This window comes from Chiloscyllium plagiosum, chromosome 18 (assembly GCF_004010195.1).
Source record: "Chiloscyllium plagiosum isolate BGI_BamShark_2017 chromosome 18, ASM401019v2, whole genome shotgun sequence".
NCBI lineage: Eukaryota > Metazoa > Chordata > Chondrichthyes > Orectolobiformes > Hemiscylliidae > Chiloscyllium > Chiloscyllium plagiosum.
This window is the reverse complement of record NC_057727.1, coordinates 65,203,189-65,224,219: the sequence shown is the minus strand read 5'-3', so window position 1 is coordinate 65,224,219 and position 21,031 is coordinate 65,203,189. Positions and strand designations below refer to the sequence as shown.

General features: G+C 40.0%; 1 protein-coding gene across 1 annotated transcript in view; it reads left to right on the top strand.

Moving 5' to 3' along the window:
* dnah1 (dynein, axonemal, heavy chain 1) overlaps positions 1 to 21,031 on the top strand; it is a 420,700-nt gene that overhangs the window by 222,391 nt on the left and 177,278 nt on the right. Inside the window, exons 39-44 of the mRNA XM_043708503.1 lie at positions 5,493 to 5,687; positions 7,212 to 7,331; positions 13,814 to 13,972; positions 15,952 to 16,053; positions 17,656 to 17,796; positions 20,199 to 20,359. Of these exons, the coding sequence (XP_043564438.1) occupies positions 5,493 to 5,687; positions 7,212 to 7,331; positions 13,814 to 13,972; positions 15,952 to 16,053; positions 17,656 to 17,796; positions 20,199 to 20,359 (878 nt within the window). The remainder of the gene's footprint in view (positions 1 to 5,492; positions 5,688 to 7,211; positions 7,332 to 13,813; positions 13,973 to 15,951; positions 16,054 to 17,655; positions 17,797 to 20,198; positions 20,360 to 21,031) is intronic.

The following is a 21,031-nucleotide window of genomic DNA, read 5'->3' as shown; positions in this document are numbered from 1 at the left end:
GGCCTCCAGTCTGAAAAACAATCCTCCACCACCACCCTCTGTCTTCTACCTTTGAGCCAGTTCTGTATCCAAATGGCCAATTCTCCCTGTATTCCGTGAGATCTAACCTTGCTAATCAGTCTCCCATGGGGAACCTTGTCAAGCGCCTTACTGAAATCCATGTAGATCACATCTAACGCTCTGTCCTCATCAATCCTCTTTGTTACTTCTTCAAAAAATTCAATCAAGTTTGTGAGACATGATTTCTCACACACAAAGCCACGTTGACTACCCTTAATCAGTCCTTGCCTTTCCAAATACATGTACATCCTGTCCCTCAGGATTCCCTCCAACAACTTGCCCAACACTGACGTCAGGCTCACTGGTCTACAGTTCCCTGGTCCTTACCACCGTTCTTGAACAGTGGCACCATGTTAGCCAACCTCCAGTCTTCCGGCACCTCACCTGTGACTATCGATGATACAAATATCTCAACAAGAGGCCCAGCAATCACTTCCCTAGCTTCCTACAGAGTTCTCGGGTACACCTGATCAGGTCCTGGGGATTTATCCACTTTTATGTGTTTCAAGATATCCAGCACTTCCTCCTCTGTAATATGGACATTTTGCAAGATGTCACCATCTATTTCCCTACAGTCTATATCTTCCATATCCTTTTCCACAGTAAATACTGATGCAAAATACTTGTTTAGTATCTGCCCCATTTTCTGCCGCTCCAAGCAAAGGCTGCCTTGCTGATCTTTGAGGGGCCCTATTCTCTCCCTCGTTACTCTTTTGTCCTTAATGTATTTGTAAAAACTCTTTGGATTCTCCTTAATTCTATTCGCCAAAGCTATCTCATGTCCCCTTTTTGCCCTCCTGATTTCCCACTTAAGTATACTCCTACTTCCTTTATACTCTTCTAAGTATTCACTCGATCTGTCTATATCTTACATATGCTTTCTTCTTTTTGTTAACCAAACTCTCAATTTCTTTAGTCATCCAGCAATCCCTATACCTACCAGCCTTTCCTTTCACCCTGGCAGGAATATACTTTCTCTGCAATCTCGTTATCTCATTTCTGAAGGCTTCCCATTTTCCAGCTGTCCCTTTACCTGCCCCCAATCAGCTTTCGAAAGTTATTGCCTAATACTGTCAAAATTGGCCTTCCTTCAATTTAGAACTTCAACTTTTAGATCTGGTCTGTCCTTTTCCATCACTATTTTAAATCTAATGGAATTATGGTCGCTGGCCCCAAAGTGCTTCCCCACTGGCACCTCAGTCACCTGCCCTGCCTTATTTCCCAAAAGTAAGTCAAGTTTTGCACCTTCTCGAGTAGGTACATCCACATAATGAATCAGAAAATTGTCTTGTACACACTTAAGAAATTCCTCTCCATCTAATCCCTTAACACTATGGCAGTCCCAATCTAAATTTGGAAAGTTAAAATCCCCTACCATAACCACCCTATTATTTTTACAGATAGATGAGATCTCCTTACAAATTTGTTTCTCAATTTCCCTCTGATCGTTAGGGGGTCTATAATACAATCCGAATAAGGTGATCATCCCTTTCTTATTTCTCAGTTCCACTCAAATAACTTCCCTGGATGTATTTCCAGGAATATCCTCCCTCAGCACAGCTGTAATGCTATCCCTTATCAAAAATACCACTCCCCCTCCTCTCTTGCCTCCCTTTCTATCCTTCCTGTAGCATTTGTATCCTGGAACATTAAGCTGCCAGTCCTGCCCATCCCTGAGCCATGTTTCTGTACTTGCTATGATATCCCAGTCCCATGTTCCTAACCATGCCCTGAGTTCATCTGCCTTCCCTGTTAGGCCCCTTGAATTGAAATAAATGCAGTTTAATTTATTAGTCCTACCTTGTCCGTACCTGCCCTGACTGTTTAACTCACTTCTGTTCTCAACTGTACCAGTCTCACCTTCCATCCAACCATATTTCTCCATCTAATCTACATTTTGCCATATATTCACCATACCCTCTGACTTTACCCTATCTGATGCTGAATGATCTGTGGTCATCAAAGGACATAGCTTTATCCTTCCGTCTCTACCTCAATGCATTTCAGGCACTACATCACACTAAATCTTTGCGCATTGCCTTTGCCTTCTTGCCTCCATGATCTCCAAAACTCAGAGCATCTTGGTCAATAACATCACAGCAGTTAAATATGAATCTGAATAATTTGTCTTCCCTCTACTGAAATCATAGAGAAGAGTAAAGTTTTACAATTGTACTACAATATAAATATGAGTGTATTAGAAAATGTTGTGTTTAAATATTTCTGTTCTTTAATAGAAGCATATAAAATCTATTATTTTGCCCCATTTCTCCATCTTACTCATTGATTGCTAACTGACAAGTTGACATTTAACTTGGCTATGGAAACCGGAAATAAATGAGTTTGATTCAATCGCTCATCATTGGTGGTTGTTGTTGTAAGATGAGATCTAAACTCTTCTAAATGAACAGCAACAGGCTTTATTGAACATAACTATACATAAGATGCCAGGAGAAGACATTTTACTCCAGCTCCATGTAATTGGATGTCACTGTGATATAGTTTTTTTTCATATGCTTATATCTATTCTCAGAAAAAAAGTAATAATTCCCTTTCTTCTACAGCTATGCTTTCAATTGCCTTGGCCTGAGGGATTTCCTTCTAACTCTCTTGTTTCAAGTTCTCTCTCCTTTAAAGATGCTTTTTAAGCCAATCTCTTTGATCAGACGTTTGGCATTGATTTCATTTGATCTTGGGATGCAAGCTATTGCTCACTCCTAATTGTCCTTGAGAAAGTGACATGAGCCACCTCCTTGATCAGCTGCAATCAATGTGATGTATGTATACCTAGAGTGCTGTAAACTAGAGAGTTCCATGATATGACCCACCAATAGTAAAAGAAAATGATATATTTTCCATTCAGGATCGTGTGGAACATTGATAGGAGCTTACAAGTGTAGTCTTTTATAGCACTTACTTTCCTTATTCTTCTTGATTATAGAGTTGCTAACTGTATACCATAGAATCCGAAACAAACCATTGGGCCCCTCGGTCCACAGCTACTCTCCAAAGAGCTTCCCATCTGGACTCAATCCCCCCTCTATCCCTGTAATCCTGCATTTCAAACGGCTAATCCACCTAGCCTCCTACACATCCCTGGCCACTATGGGTAATTTAGCATGGGCAATCCACCATACCTGCACATCTTTGGACAGTGGGAGGAAACCACAGAACCCAGACGAAAACCACGCAGACATGGAGAAAATGTGCATACTTCACACAGACAATCGTCTGAGGCTGGAATTGAACCCGGGTGCCCCGTGCTTTGAGGCAGCAGGGCTAACCACTGAACCACTATGCTGCACGGCACCCCCCTCCCCCCCCATCTTCAATATATTCAGGTAGTGTGCATTGATTGGGAACTCACCTGTGCTTTTTAAAGGAGCTGGTTAAAGTTATGGTTGTGAGGTTGATGATGTGCATACATGTCCCTGTAAATAAAAGCTTATCAAAAAATATGGCTTATCTTTCTCCAGCTGGTTATTAAATTTTAGTATGGGGTAACAGATGATGATTGCCTCAAAATGAAATTAGAGGCTGTGATACGTTTCTGGATATTAAGCTAAAACCCAAGCAGCCATTGTGCAAAATGGAAGTTTAACTTGTCAGGATCTCATTATCCTCTGATGTTCTCTGAGTCTGAATCACATGGCCAGAGGAAGAATGAGATTGATACCATTTCCACGCTATTGTTATAAAAGCATAAAATGCAAAAGACGCTCAGCAGATCTGGCAGCATCTGTGAAGAAAGAAATAATGTTTTACTTCCAAAGACTTCTTTGGAACTCAAGTTTGAAATAATGTTATCATTTCTGCAGTATTTTACTTCTTCAGAAGTAAAATATTTCCTGGGATGCAGTAAGTTGGAAATTGCAGAAATTTTGAAGTTTATAATAGAATTTATGGATAAAATTTATAAGAAAGATGACCTGTTAAATGCATATGAAGACTTGAAGTAGTATTCATCATGCCTTGCCAGTAGTTGTTAAAGTCAAAGTAGATTTTAATTTCACTTCTGGATCCTTCCCAGGATCAGTCGTGGACATTGGCAGTGTCTCACAGTGGCAGCAAATTTTACATACGCAGGTCACTGATACCCTATTTACAAATGCTCAGTGGTACACACCATTTTACGTAGATAAGCCACAAAGGGCAGTCAATTTTACTACCAACATTGAATTCCAAAAAGTGCAAGACACCATTGATTTCAAACAGAAACTCCTATCATTGCTGTTACATGCATAGAACATAGAACAATACAGCACACTACTGGCCCTTTGACCCTCAATGTTGTGCCGACCTTTTTTCCTAATCTAAGAGTCGTTTAAATATTCCTAATGTATCTGACCGTGATACCACCACTGCTGACCGTGCATTCCATGCACCCATCACTCTGTGAAAATAACCTACCTCTGACAGCTCCCTTAAACTTCGCTCCATTCCCCTTAAAATTATGCCCCCCCGTGATAGCCATTTCCTGGGAACAAGTCTCTGGCTGTCCACTTTATCTATGCCTCTCATCATCTTGTACATCTCTATCAAGTCACCTCTCATCCTTCTTTGCTCCAATGAGAAAAGTCCTAGCTCCCTCAACCCTTCTATGTAAGACATGCCCTCCAGTCCAGACAGCATCCTGGTAAATCTCCTCTGCAGTCTCTCTAAAGCTTCCACATCCTTCCTACACTGAACACAATATTCCAAGTGTGGTCTAACCAGGGCTTTATAGAGCTGCAGCTGCAGGTGGACTCCAAGATTCCTCTGTTTCTCCAAACTGCCAAGAATCCTGCCTTAAACCCTGCAATCTGTATTTAAATTTGACCTTCCAAAATGAATCACTTCACACTTTTCCAGGTTGAACTCCATCTGCCACTTCTCAGCCCAGCTCTGCATCCTGTCAATGTCCTGTTGCAACCTACAACAGCCCTCCACACTATCCACAACTCCATCAATCTTCATGCCATCAGCAAACTTACTAACCCATCCTTCCACTCCCTCATCCAAGTAATTTATAAATATCACATCTTTTAATTCTCTAATGTCTCTCATTGCATCCCTTTCTGATTTTAATATTATGACAGCTTTCATTTAAGGTCCTTCTGCCTCCACCTAATCACTTTAAAGATCATTGTCTTTCTATTATTGTGTTTTTTTTTTCTGTCTCTGCATCCCTGGCTGTTCCCTCTCAAACTATCCGGCTGTAACATGATCTGGCCATAGTGAATAGTCATCGACCTAAAACATTAACTTTGCCCTCCCATCTCACAGAAATGGCTGACCTGCTGAATATTTCCATTTTTGTCTAAATGTTTGAATGCAATACCACTAATTCACAAAATAACATTTTAAATAAATGCAAGATATATATTTTGTGTCTTGGAACCCAGAATGGGAGTAAGAAAACGCTGAGTAATCTGTGTATTTTTATATTTGAGGTGATGACAATGATGTTTGAAGTACAGGATTTGGCAGTGGCCTCTCCTGCCACCGTATCTCGCTGTGGGATGGTCTACTTGGAGCCTAGTATTTTGGGATTGGAACCATTTACTGAATGCTGGCTGAGACAAGTTCCCCCAGCTATAGAACCATTTAAAGGTCAACTGGAATCTCTCTTTCACCGTTTTCTGGAGGTCAGCAAATAATTTGACATTGAAAAAAACTCAGAAGTTATGTTTCTGTACTTGAATATTTATAAATATGGTTGAGATTAAACAGATAGACCTGGGAACAGAGTGATGGCAGATGGAGTTGCACAACCTCTGTATCTAAATATCAAAGCTAGAGAATGCTCAGGTGGTTGATCTGTCACCATTCTGTGAAAAATAATGCATTCAATTTAGAATGCATAACAATTGAAGCAACACTATTACCAAAAGCATTTCCAATGTTTAAGCCTGGATCTGGAAGGTGGAAGGAAAAATGCAGGGTTCCTAGTTGAATCATTATGGCTTGTTATATTGTAATGCAATTTGAAAGAAGACTGAAAAGAAGGAAGAATTGTTTGACACTGTATGACTAGTGAATGTAAACCTTATGTTTACAGGAAATCCTTGGTGAGAGGAAATCTTGGCAAGGTCAGGAATATGGAGTTCCCATAGACTTAATGGCTGGACCTCAAAATAATTTTTTCTTCCCTTTCCCTCATGGTAGCCAAGCAGATTGTGTTCATGGCAACTGTTAAATTTAAATCAGGTTCCTAACTGTCTTGAGGGAAGCTTATTTAAATATGTTAATAAAATTGCCTGTTTCTCAAAGATGGGACATTTGCACAACACAAATATGCCACTGTAAATAGGGCAATAAGCATGCATATGATTGGTTGAGGATACATTCCCTATTCTTATATGTTTCACCCTCCCGCCCAACACCCCACAGCCCCCATTGCCTATACACAGTCCTCGTGTCTCTCTTGTTGAGTCACTATTTCAGAGGCATAGAGTGATAAAATCATTCAATCCATTGTGTATGTCAGCACTTTGAAACAATTATCCAATTAGTTTCATTTATCCAGATTAATATATATAGTCCTACAATGTCTCTTTTTCAACTATATAATACCCATTTTGTGAAATAATTCAGGTCATCAGACATTAGTTGTATTTGCCACCATCTTTGTGTAGTCTGGCTGCATTGACCAATTTTTGCCATCTCCTGCTGGGTGTCCAATATCAATGTTCAGTAGAAATACCCTACTGTGAAACAGGGCAATTTTTCCCCCTTTCATGCAGCAGCAAATCTATGAACCATCAATGTTTCAATTATAAATCTATACATTGTAAATATAATTCTTGCTTGAGAAAATAACTATGTCCATTAAAAAGCATTGTATTCCCCTGTCCCACTTCCTCACCTGCAGAACCCTGCCTGTTACTGCCAAATGATGTGCTGGGAATTTACATGGAAAATGCATTTATGACTTACTCCTGCAGAATTTGCTAGAAATGATTATGTTCTGTTCATATGGGATGCATAATTATCCAGGCTATCAGTACATATTCTATTAACATAAATGTAGACATTACTCGATATGTCAGAGAATGGTCCTGCCTCATCTAACTAGGATTAGTTGTTGGTTTCTTGGTCCTCCTTTGTTAATTGACACAACATAAACCGGTTTATAGATTAAACTGTTTTTACTCCTTCTTTTCTTACAGGAGTCAATCTTTTTTGTGCGAGTAACAGTGAAAGAGGTGATTGCCTCAGTGGACAGTAATCTTACCTGCAGTCTCCTCAAACTGATGGATTGCTTCTTTAAGCCTTTGATCCTAAGAGAGGTCAGATTATAACAGATCAATTATTCAGAACTTTATATTTCTTTTTCACAAACAGACAAAAGGATGCACTGTCAGTTATGTGCTTGCAATCTATCATAATGTCTATCCATCTTACCAACCAGAGACATTAGTACCTGCAAAAGGCAGAAATATCAAGGAAAGGTGTTTAAACCAATCTAGGAAAGAAGTTCTGCGAAATCTTTACAAATCCTGAGGATAATCAAATAAAATCTAGGTCATGGGGTGACTGGACTCAATAGCCAATTACCTTCTAAATGCAGTAATGTTGTTCAAAGTTAGAACATTTTCAGTTCCCTTTTCAATGTTTGCAGCAAATCCAGACTTACTGTATGCCAACAACTTGTTCTCAAGATTGAAAATAACCTACAAACAGAGAATCTCATAATTATAACTACGTGTTATGCCAAATTCTGGAAGTGTTTAGAGACGATAGAAGCAGATGGTTTTTGGTAGTTGAATGTTTAAAACTATGCACCATGCATTTAAAGTTAAAGATAAAAGTAACCAAAGAAAGAGTAAGAAATATTCCTTGATACAGAGTGTTATAAGGATGTATGATTTTCCAGCATTAATAGTTGAAGAAGAAATTATAGTCTCAGTTTTATCTCCCATCACTTAGTGTTAACCAGGTTGGGAATGGGGAAGTCAGGTTGATGGTGCTGGTACCAGTTAACATGATATGCAGAAACATATTCCTTTCTCACCTGATTTGGTGCTTTGCTTTCATCACTGTGTCCAGAACTTAATTCTATGTAATGATCTCTGTGAGAAGAAAATCTTCTAAGTTTACATTTTAGTTCTAAGTTTACGTTTTACTAGTTTAATCCCGTAGTCCCTTGTTTTAATCATTTTCCACTGAATGTTCCTGGAATAAAACCAGTAAGTGTGGGTGACTATAAAACTAACAGGCTCTCATAAATATGCACCCGGTTTCCCATTGTCATTTAGAGAAGATAATCTACCATTATTCACTGTTGGCTACATGTGACCCCAGCCCCACAGCATAAGGTTGACTTTTAACCTTGACAGAGCATAGCAGAAATTAAACTGATTGGATCATCCTGCTTCAAGTAGGCATTAGATCTGGATAAATAGAGGCACACTCAACACACTTGATCATATAAAGTCCACCTTACTAGTACTTAACGATTTGTGCCAACATTGGGAGAACTGTCCTACAGAACAGTCAAGCCAAAACTAGAAATAATCATATTCACATGAACATATAGTCTACTCAGCAGGAGTAAGTCTCAGACTCACCATCCCTGCATACATTGTGTCCCACTGGTCAGGCAGACATAACAGAAGTACAGAAGTTGAAAACCCACTTGCTGTCATCTTAACTGATCTATCTGTCGCAGTTCAACCTATCCCTGACAATATCACTGGAGCGAGCACTGCATTGTCCCTGTGAAGATGAAATCCCATCTTCACATTGAAGGGTGCCCTGCAGCATGTTATACCACTGCTAAATAGGATTAACCCTGATTAAGTGAAGAGTGCAGGAGAACATGCCTAGAGTAGCACAGTGTGTATTTAAAAACCTGCTAAAGCTATAACATATCAGTACTTGTATGCCAGACAGAAGCAGTTTGTGATAGACAGAGCAGTAATTCTACAGTCAACAAATCAGATCTAAGATCTGCAGACTTACTACATCCAGTCATGAATAATATGGACAATTAAACAATTAATTGAAGGATGAGCCTTCACAAATATCATAATTCAAAACCCAGCATACAAGCCTGAAGGATCTTCAGCCAGAAGTGCTGAGCAGATGGTCCATCTTGGCCTCCTCCTGACTTTTCAAACATAAGCTCTTCATCAGGAATGTCATGCGTCCTGCTGCTTGGATGCTGCCTGACCAGGTATGCTTTTCCAGCACCACACATTTTGACTCTGATCTCCACCATCTCACTTTCTCCTCCTGACTTCCCCAGCATCACAGATGCCAGTTTTCAGCCAATTCAATTTGCTCCACCTGACATCAAGAATACAACTGAAAGCATTGTCATCTGTTTATATTGCTGAAGACTTGCACCCCTAACCAATCTATTCCAATCCAGCTATAACACTGGCATCTACTTGGCATTGTTGAAATTCACCCCAACCCTCCACAAAAAGCAGGTGCAAACTAAACTGTCCGATTATCACCCAAACAGTTGACCCTTGATTATCAGCAAAGTGATGAAAGGTGAGGTCAACTTTCTGTGAAGCGTCAAATGCTTGGCAATAACTAGGTTTCATAATGGATTGAGATTAGCACCTGATCTCATTACAGCCTTGGTCCAAACATCGACCGAAGACTGAACTCAAAAGATGAGAGTGACTATCCTTGACAGAAGGCAGCATTTAATTGATTAGGGCTTCTAAAAACCCTAGCAAAGCTGGAGTCAGTGGGAATTAGGGAGAAAACGCTTCACTCATTGGAGTCATACCTAGTACGAAGGACAATAGTTGTAATTGTTGGAGACCAATCAGCTTAGTATCAGGATATAATTGCAGGAGTTCCTCTGCGCAGTGTCCTAGGCACAATTATTTTCAATTGCTTCATCAATGATCTTCCCCGCATCATAAGGTGAGAAGTGAGGATGTCTACTCATGATTACACAATCTTCAGTACGATTAATATCTCCCCAAATGCTGAGGCAGCAACATTCAGAGTTAGGGTAAAAACTGGCAAGTAACATTTCTGCCACACAAGCACCAGACAATCTCCAGCAAGGAAGAATTTAACATCTCCTTATGACATCCAGTGGTATTACTATTAGAGAATCCCCACCAGCATCCTAGGACTTACCATTGACCAGAAACTGAACTGGACAGCTATATAAATACTATGGCTGCAAGAGCAGGACAGAGTCTAGGAATTCTGCAATGAGTAGCTAAGTTTCTGACTTTCAAAACCTGTCCAGTATCTACAAGGCATAATTCAGGAGCATGTTGGAATATTTTCCACTTACTTGGATGACTGCAACTCCAAACATGGTCAGGAAACTTGACACTTTTCAGGAAAAAGCAGCCTGCTTTGCAGCATTCCATTCACTAACTTAAACACTCACTTCCTCTGTCACTGGCAATAGTGGCAGCATTGTGTGTCATTATTAAAGACAAGAGCCACCTCTCCCAGTGAGTTGCTTAATTGTCCACCAACATTCACAACTGGATATGGTAGGAGTGCAGGAGTGCAGATCCATTGGTTGTGAGATTGCTTAGTTCTGTCTATCACTTGCTGCCTATGTTGTTCGTTGTGCAAGTAGATCTGAGTGGAGCTTCTCCAGGTTAGCACTTTATTTTTAAGTATGCCTGGTGCTGCGCCTGTCATCCCGTCCTGCAGTCTCCATTGAACCAATGTTGATCCCTTGGCTTGATGTTAAGTGTAGACTGGGGCAAATAAGATTGCAGATTGTGTTTGAGTACAATTCTCATAGATACCCATTCTTGAATTGATCAATTTGTTCAAAATCTATCCTGTTTAGTTAGCATATTGGTAGTGCTACACTGCACAAAGGAAGGTTTCCTTAGTGTAAAAATGGGAATTCATCTCCACAAGGTCTGTACAATAATCACTCCTGTCGAAACTGTTATGGATGCAAAAGGTGGTGGGTGTATGGAACAACCTGCAAGAAGAAATTGTGGAGACAGTACAATTACAACATTTAAAAGGCATTTAAATGAGCATATGAATAGAAAGGGTTAGAGGGATATGGGCCAAATGCTGTCAAATGGGACTAGGTCACATTGAGATGTCTGATCAGTGTGATGAATTGGACCAAAGGGTCTGTTTCCATGCTGTATGACTATATGACAGATCCATTAGCAGCAATCAGATTGGTAAGAATGAGGGCAAGTATGTTGTTTTCTCTTGATGGCTCCTCACATCTTGCTGCATAAGTATGTCTATGTCAGGCTTTGCATGACTAGTCTGTGAGACAGCTTTCACAATTTTGACTCCAACTCCCAAAATGTTAGTGAAGAGGAATGTTGAGGTTTGACTTTGCTGTTGTCACGTTCCACCCTGACCTTAAGTTCTCCTGGACCATCTCGGACACCTCCCTCCTCTTCCTGGACTTCTCCATCTCTATAAATGGGGACAGACTCAACATGGACATGTACTACAAACCTACCAACTCCCATAGCTACCTGGACTACACCCCCTCCCATGCTGCCTCCTGTAAAAATGCTATCCCTTATTCCCAATTCCTCTGCCTCTGCTGCATCTGCTCCAATTCCACCACCGAACACACCAGATGGCCTCCTTCTTCAAAGACCTCAATTTCCCCTCCCAGGTGGTCAATGATGCCCTCCACTGACTGTACCTCTGTCCTCAAACCTCACCTCTTAGACCACAACAAGGACAGAACCCCCACCGCCCCACCCCATCCCCACACCGGTCCTTCCAACCCACCAACCTCCGGATACATCGCATCATCCTCTGCTATTTCCATCACCTACAAACAGACACCACCAGCAAGGATATATTTCCCTCCCCACATATCCGTCAGAGATTTACCTACACTTCCACACAAGTCTTTCACTGTATCCTTTGCTCCCAATATGGTCTCCTCTACATTGGGGAGACAGGACGCCTACTTACAGAACACTTCAGAGAACATCTCTGGGACACACGCACGAAACAACTCCACCGCCCCGTAGTCAAACACTTTAACTCCTCCTCCCATTTCACTAAGGACATGCAGGTCCTTGGCCTCCTCCATTGCCAAATGCCTGGCAGAAGAGCACCTCATCTTCCATCTTGAAACCCTCTAACCACATGGCATCAATGTGGATTTCACCATTTCCTCATTTCCCCTTCCCCCCATCTTATCCCGCATCCAACCTTCTAACTTGGCACCGAGCTCTTGACCTGTCCTACCTGTCCATCTTCCTTCCCACCTATCTGCTCCAACCTCCTCTCCGACCTATCACCTTCACCCCTACCTTCATCTACCTATCACATTCTTCCAGCCCCATCCCTCTCCCATTTATCTCTCAGCCCCCTTGGCCTCATTCCTGAAGAAGGGCTTATGCTCAAAACATTAATTCTCCTGCTCCTCGGATGCTGCCTGACCAGCTGTGTTTTTCCAGAACCACACTCTTGACTCTGATCTCCAGCATCTGCAGTCCTCACTTTCTCCTTTGCTGTTGTCATTCCTGGTTCAAATCAATGCCAGGTGGTCTGTTAGGTTTCAGTCTTTTGTTTTGACTTTAAAGTGGTTTCAAACAACTATGTCTTATTCAACCATGTCAGAGGACAATTAAGAGTAAACTATATTCATTTGGGTCTGGGAGTCACATGTAGCCTGGAACGGATAAGAACAACAGACTTCCTTGGTTCAAGGGCCATCAGTGAACCTGGTGAATTCTTCTGACAATCAACAATGTTTTCATGGTCATCTTTGACTTTTAATTCCAGACTTTTTTAAAAATTTAAATTCTACCAACTGCTGGATTGAATTTGAACCCAGCTTCCCAGTGTATTTCTTGAGTGTTTGAATATTCTCCCCCTAAGTACCATCGTCCATCTTCCTTGGTATTGACTCCAATTGAACAATACTACAATTTACAAAATACCATCCTTGCTTTCAAATTCCTCAATGGCTTTGCATTTTGCTATCTCTATTCATTCGAGTTCCAAAGAATAAGAGATGATCTAATTGAAAACTACAAAATACTTAAAAGGCTAGTCAGGGTGGATGCAAGTGAGGTGGTTTTCCTATTCTCAGACAGGGGGCATAACTTAGAAATTAGGAGGATGCTATTTAGCACCAAGATGAAATTCTTTTTTTACTGAGAGAATTGTGAATGTGGAAAACTCTACCCCAATGGGCTGTGGAAGTTCAGTCCTTGAGAATGTTTAAAGTAGAGATTCATAGATTCTGATTACCAATGGTGTAAAATTTATGGGTATAGTGTGGATAAAAGGCATTAAAGTGCTTGATCATCCGTGATTATATTAAATGTTGGGAGAATGCTAAATAGGCTGAACAACCTGCTCCTGTTCAGATATTCTATCAGCTCCCTTCAGACTGCAACTATTCAACTATATTTGAGCTCAATTACAGATCATAATTATTTCACCATTGGCAAATATGCCTTCAACTGCAGAGACTTTCATTTCTGGAATTCCTTCATAAACTTGCCTGTCTCTCTATTCTCCTTTAAGATTTTCCTTAAAACCTTATTAATCTAATGACCCCTTACGTAGCTCCATGTCAAGGTTGTTTGATAATGTTTTTGTGAAGTATATTACTTTCCCACACTTGAAAATATTAGAATTCTTTACTGTCTATCTTTTCTTCTGGCCTCATCCTAAAAGCTTAGCATCACCCATCATTACTTATTTATTCATGCCATATTGTTTATGACTCTTCATATCTAGTTGTTTCTCATACTATGCAATTTCACATTTCAAATGTGTTTCTTAATCTTAATAAAAAATCTTGTTTTTCTTTGAACAGGGAGACAGAGGCCCTCCACGTGAGAAACTGAAACTTCTACCTGACCTAATAGAGCCCTGGTTTATTTTCTCCGTGATCTGGAGTATAGGTTGCACTGGTGATGCTGCAAGTTATGCTGCTTTCAGTGACTGGATGAGACAGAAGATGGCAAAGGAAAAGGTACATTTGTTTAATTGAATTGGCATATTGAGATTATGAACCCTTGGAAAGTCAATAAGTTCTATTTCACTCCCTTCAACTCATCAATGTTCTGTTTTCAAGGGGGGGTACGGTGGCTCAGTGGTTAGCACTGCTGCCTCACAGCACTAGGGACCAGGTTCGATTTCAGCCTTGGGTGACTGTCGATATGGAGTTTGCACATTCTCCCCGTGTCTGCGTGGGTTTCTTCCGGGTGCTCCGGTTTCCTCCCACAATCCAAAGATGTGCAGGTCAGGTGAATTGGCTGTGCTAAATTGCCCATGGTGTTAGATGTGTTAGTCAGGGGTGAATATAGGATGGGGAAATGAGTCTGGATGGGTTACTCTTTGGAAGGTTGGTGTGGACTTGCTGGGCCAAAAGGCCTGTTTCCAATATGGAGGAAATATAATCAATGTAGTTTAATATTTTACTTTTCTCCTTACCATCAAGATGCATTCATGTATGACTAAAGTCTCTGAAAACAGTACTTCATTAGATCTCCTGCAGTTCATTAACCTTTAAATTCCTCTTGAGACCTAATAAAAGTGTAATTAAGTTTGTTTTCAATGCACTTTAGAACAACACATCAAGAGCATCAAATGTGTAGAAACAGCACGAGCCATGTTAATGGAAAATTGGGAATTATAGAAGATGCCAGTCGCTAGAGTATTTATACCTTTGAGTGAAACCAATTTTCCTCAACTGAGTCCTAAATAGTCTACCCTGCATCTAGTCTGTCCGGATTGTTCAAATTTTATACATTTCAATTAGATCAATCTCACCCTACTGAACTGTATTGAACACAGACCCAGTCAAACCAATATCTCCTCATAGGATAATCCTGCTATCACTGCTATCAATATAGTGAATCTCCATTATATTCCAGCTATGGAAGTAGATTGTATCTTGGGTAGGGAGATCAAAACTGCATGCAAAACTCCAAATGTGGTCTCACCAAAGCCATGTAAACTAATAAAACGTTACCTATTTGTGAACTCAAATCCTCTTGCAATGAAGACCAATATGTTATTTGTCTTTTTAATTGCTTGTTATATCTGTCTCATACATTCATTAACTGTTGTACGAGAACACCCAGAAGTCTTTATACAACCATGTGTGCCAATATATTATCATTTAAATAATGCTCTCCCATTCTGTTTTTCACCCGAAGGAAATAACTTCATATTTAGTCACATTGTAATGTATCTGCAATGTGTTTTCCAACTCACTCAACTTCTCTAAACAACCTTGAAGCCTTCTTGCACCCTGTGCACAACTTCTTCTTGGAAGTTGCATTTGGTTCCCTCATCCAGGTCATTTATATATAAAATATGAATAGCTGGGTCCTAAGTACTGATCCTTATGGTACCCCATTGCCTGCCACTGAGAAAAGACCTATTTATTCCCACTTTCTGCATCCTGTCAACCAATTATCAATCCATGCCAATATTTCTTACCTTCTGTACCATGTTTTTTAATTTTGCCCACTAACCTTTAATGAACCCTTTCAAGTTTCATAACATCCTTCCTACAGCAGGGAGACTAAAACAGTGCACAGTACTCTTAAAAGTGGCCTAACCAATGTCCTGTACAGCTGCAACATGACCTCCAATTCCTATACTCAATGCAAGCATACCAAACACCTTTTTCACTTATCTATCTATCTGCAATTCCACTTTCAAGGAACTATGAACTTGCACTCCAAGATGTCTTTGTTCAGCAACACTCCCACGACCGTACCATTAAGTGTATAAGTCTTGCCCTGATTTGTCTTTCCAAACTGCAGCAGTGTGAACAATAGTGTGAACACTGACCATCTGTCTGTTTTACTCACCCAGATTAAACTAAAGTTAAGGAAAATTGAACAAGATCGGTCACTACGTTTTGTAATTTTGTAAAATGGTGTTGCATAATTTAAAATGTTTAAATTAATAATCTATAACCACATTGCATGTTACTAGATTGCGCTTCCTTTCCCTGAAAATGGGCTGGTATATGATTACCAGTTGGATGATGCTGGTTTCAGTAGCACCAGTCATGAAGATGAGGATGTTGAGAGAGAAGTAAGTAAATTGCTGGGACTGTGGTGTCAGGAAATTCAATGCTTGAACTGATCTCCTTGGATAACTTAAGAATATTTTTCTTCGAATTATTTTATTAAATCTGTTACTAGGTGGATTGAAATGGGTGTGAATGAAAATACCATAAAAGCTCAAAGAACGTGTCACACGTTCGTGCATATTTTTATTAAAAATAATTTGGTTTGATGGCAGCAAGCAACATGCTCCCACATTACCAATTTGCTGTACAGAAACTTGTGAACTCATTCACAGACTCCAGATATCTGATAGGATAGATTTAAATATTTTCAGGTTTTTGTTCTTCTGTGTATAATGCACCTGCTATGACATGGCAGATCATGTCACTTTTTGCTGTTCATTACATATAAACAGCATCAGCCACATAATCAAGCAACTGCCAATTTGAAAATTATAACAACTACAGTATATAGTATGCAATTGTTTTGACAAGGAATTCAAATGTTATTAGTGTGGACAAGATTGTGGAATTCTGGACACTGACAGATTAATCGAATTACTTCCTCCTGCTTCTAATTCATAGGTTTGCATGATCTCAGGACATATTGTTAACATCAGTTAGGCAATCTGCTTCTTTCTCTAGTTCACAACAACAGATTCAAGTTAGCACAAAACTCTTGATGGTGGAGTATGTACAACACAAAAAGATTTGCCCAACTTGACACAAAAAAAATGGCTTTGGAAGGAAGATAGTCCCATTGCCAGTGGTGGGCACAGCAGGCTCAAAAGATTCTACCAATCATATTTTAATATACTCCCCATTTTCGAAGTAGCCATTCTAAGTGAATTTTTTTGTTGAATATTTTGTTTCTGGTACTTAATTCACCTGATTTTCACAAGCAGAAAACTGAGCACATCAAAAGGACATGAAGCTATACAAAGATAAAACAAATGAACACTTTCACTTAGCATTCAAACGTCATTTCTACATTACCTTTTTTACTGTATTAAAGTGACTTTCAAATGCTGTAGGCAAACCTTAGTCCCTTGCCACAGGGAATGAAAACTTAGGGTACCAAGATTTACATCACTGAATGACTTGGTATAGATTTTCTCCTACCCCCTCAGTTATGGAAATAGCAGGGAAAGGCTTAAGCAAAAGAAAAGACACTAAAGAGACCTGTCTTCTCTATTTTAACCTTTTAATATGAATTCTTATTAAGCTATGTAAACACTTGTAGATATATTGTATAAAATAAAAAACTGCAAATCCTGGAAATCGGAAACAAAAGCTGAATTGCTGAAGAAACTCGGCAGGACTGGCAGCATCTGTGCAGAGAAAGCAAAGTCAGTGTTTCACTTCCAGTAACCCATCATCAGAAGTTCTGATGAAATTCACTGGACCCAAAATATCGACTCTGCTTTCTCTCCACAGATGCTGTCAGACCTGCTGCGTTTCTCCACTAATTTAGATTTTTTGGGTCTATTTTACCAGCTGGATGCCAATGTATTATAGGTAATTTGCTTTGTTACTGAGTTACTGACAACGATAACATTCTGGTCTGTCTGTGGAAATTTGGTACTTGATGTGCTTATACTCCCTAATTATACTGGTTTATATTACAGATCCAATGGGTCAGCTGGATAGCATCTGCTCCAGAAATAGAAATTACACAAGATACTAATTATTCTGACATCATCATTCCAACGCAGGACACCATACGCATGTCATATTTGTTGTCAATGCTTCTAATCAGTAAGAAACCAGTAAGTTGTTCCATGCAGGTTATTTGAAGAAACATGGCAGCAAATTTGGGCACACAGAACACCTACATATGTAGTGTGACACTGATAATCTGTATGCACAAGGGATGATATTGGCCAACATGCTGGAAAAAGCTCGTCCACTCATCTTCAAAACTGTCTTTGGATATTTTATATTCACAAGGTTTTTTTTATTCGCAGGATGTGGGCAGAGGCAAATGGGATTAGTTTAGATTACTTACAGTGTGGAAACAGGCCCTTCGGCCCAACAAATCCACACCGACCCGCCGAAGCGCACCCACCCCTACATTTACCCCTGCACCTAACACTACAGGCAATTTAGCGTGGCCAATTCACCTAACCTGCACATTTTTGGACTGTGGGAGGAAACCGGAGCACCCGGAGGAAACCCACGCAGACACGGGGAGAATGTGTAAACTCCACACAGTCAGTCGCCTGAGGTGGGAATTGAACCTGGGTCTCTGGTGCTGTGAGGCAGCAGTGCTAACCACTGTGCCACCGTGCCACCCAACTACTTGATCTCATTTAGTTTGGGAAGTTTGGTCGGCATGGACAAGTTGGATCAAAGAGTCTGTTTTCAGGCTGTATGACTCTATGACTCTCTAACATTGCTGGTGCTTGGAGGTGGACAGAGTGAATGGTTGAAAGTGTCTCATGCCTTGTCGTAGATGGTGTCAAGTAACCCACAGGAAGATTAGAGATGACAATTCATCATTAGAAATGCCACTGAATTGCAAGAAGTAGTCATTGTTGGCACTTGTGTGGCACAAACAGTGCTTTTAATTTATCAGCCAAAATCTGATTGCTGTCTAGGTCTTGCTACATTTGGGTATGAACTGTTTCAGTATCAGAGGAGTCGCAATCGATAGAGTCATAGAGATATACAGCATGGAAACAGACCCTTCAGTCCAACTCCTCCTTGCTGACCAGGTATCCCAACCTAATCTAGTCCCATTCGTTAGCACTTGGCCCATATCCCTGCAAACCCTTCCTATTCATACATCCATCCATATGCCTTTTAAATGTTGCAATTGTACCAGCCTCCACCATTTCCTCTGGCAGCTCATTCCATACAAGCACTACCCTCTGCGTGTAAAAGTTGCCCCTTAGGTCCTTTTTATATCTTACCCCTCTCGCCCTAAACCTATTCCCACTAGTTCTGGACTCCACCTCCCCAGGGAAAAGACTTTGTCTATTTACCCTATCCATGCCCCTTGTGATTTTAAAAACCTCTATAAGGTCACCCTTCAGCCTCTGACACTCCAGCGAAATCAGCCCCAGCATTGTGCAATCATCAGTAAAAGCTTGCACTTTTGACTGTATGGAAGGAATGTCATGTTTTTGCAATGGTAGATGGTTAGATCTAGGACACTGCTCTGCATAATTCCAGCAGAGATATCCTGGGAGTGATTAATGTACTAACAACAATAAATGGAACATTCCCTTGGATAAGTGATGCATCATTCCCAAAATGTAGAAAAAAGAATTCACTGACAAATGAATGGATTAGAACTCTTTAGAAAACATAAACTGATCGCAGGGATTTACTGATGTAAAGTTTGGCCTGGAGCACAGTTATGATGTTTAGCTGTACCCTGCTCTGTTTTGTATTAAGGTATCTATTAATATAGAAATAGTGAGTTAATGGGAATTACCCAGAATTTTTGAAGAACAATGGATCATAGGGATATAGATGACTCGCATTGCTGTTTACCAGCATCGACAGCATCCCTATTCTAAACATCTAACTCCAATAGTAACCATTGCCAATCCAGGGGAACCATTTACTGACCCATGTATGAAACTTGGTTTGAACACTAACAATTGGAATCATAGAATCCTTATAGTGCGGAAGCAGGTCATTCAGCCCACACTGACTCTCCAAACAGTATCCCACTCAGATCCACCCCCATAACCCTGCATTTACCATGACAAATCCACGTAGCCTGCACATCTTTGGACCATGGGAGGAAACCAGAGTACTTAGGGAAAATCCACACTGACATAAGGTGAATGTGCAACTCCACACAGTCACCCAAGGCTAGAATTGAATTGTTATTCCTGGTGCTATGAGGCAGCAGTGCTAACCACTGAGCCACTGTGTTGCCCTGTAAATGAGATCAAGTAGTTGTGAATTCACAAAATTAGTCATGAGGTCAGCTTTTTTAAAAAAGATATTTATTCAGATCTTAGTATGTTGCTGGTTACTGTAATGCTTTTTTAAAAAGATGAAGCTGAGAAACTGTCCTTTCGGTCTGAGTTCCTATCTTGTTAAATGCACTAAGTATTCCTATGTTAACATCACACAAAGTAATTTCTGGCATATATTATCAGTATTCATAATCAACAGACTTGAATACTGTGCTATTTTCTCTTCTGATAAGGTGTTATGTATTGGACCAACTGGAACTGGAAAGACTCTTACCATCTCCGACAAGCTCCTTAAAAAGATGCATTCCGATTACATCTCTCATTTTCTGATATTTTCAGCTCGTACATCTGCTAATCAAACACAGGACTTCATTGACAGTAAACTTGATAAGAGGTGAGTTAGTAGCTAAGCAACTGTCAGTACTGTAGAATTGGGAGAGGTCAGCAGTTTCTGATCACCCAGTAATTGATCAAATAAGTGGCAGTTTCTAAAATCTCAAACAATAGATCTAATAGTTTCCACATCATCATCTTGATCATACCTATAATGAATGCATTATTTTTCATTGTTTTATAAGTGTTCTAATGTTGAATTACATATCAGTGTAAACCTAACACATGGAACTATTATCTTTCCTTCAAATAAATGTGATTTATTTTTCTTCTTGTCTCCTAACCATATGAAGCTTATATGAAGGTGCAGAAGTGATCAGTTAATGTAATCTCAAGTATGAGGAACATGGTATTGGCCATGAATTCTGTCTCGTGCAATTAGAATCAGATTACTTAAGATTGGCAAACTACAAAATACATTTTTATGTTGCAGCTGCCAGGGTTGGTGAAGTCAGTGAAGTGTTTCTCTGGTGGTACTAAAATTTATTGGCTGGCAGTGATATCTTAATGCAATCAGTTCGATGTTACTTGGCCAGATAATCTCAGCCAGCCTATACAACCATTAGAAAATCATTGGCTGTCCCTGAACAAATAAGTCTAATGTAAATTATTGACAATTACTGGTTAACTCATCTCTATTTGACAGATTTAGAGCAGTGGGAACTTAGTTACA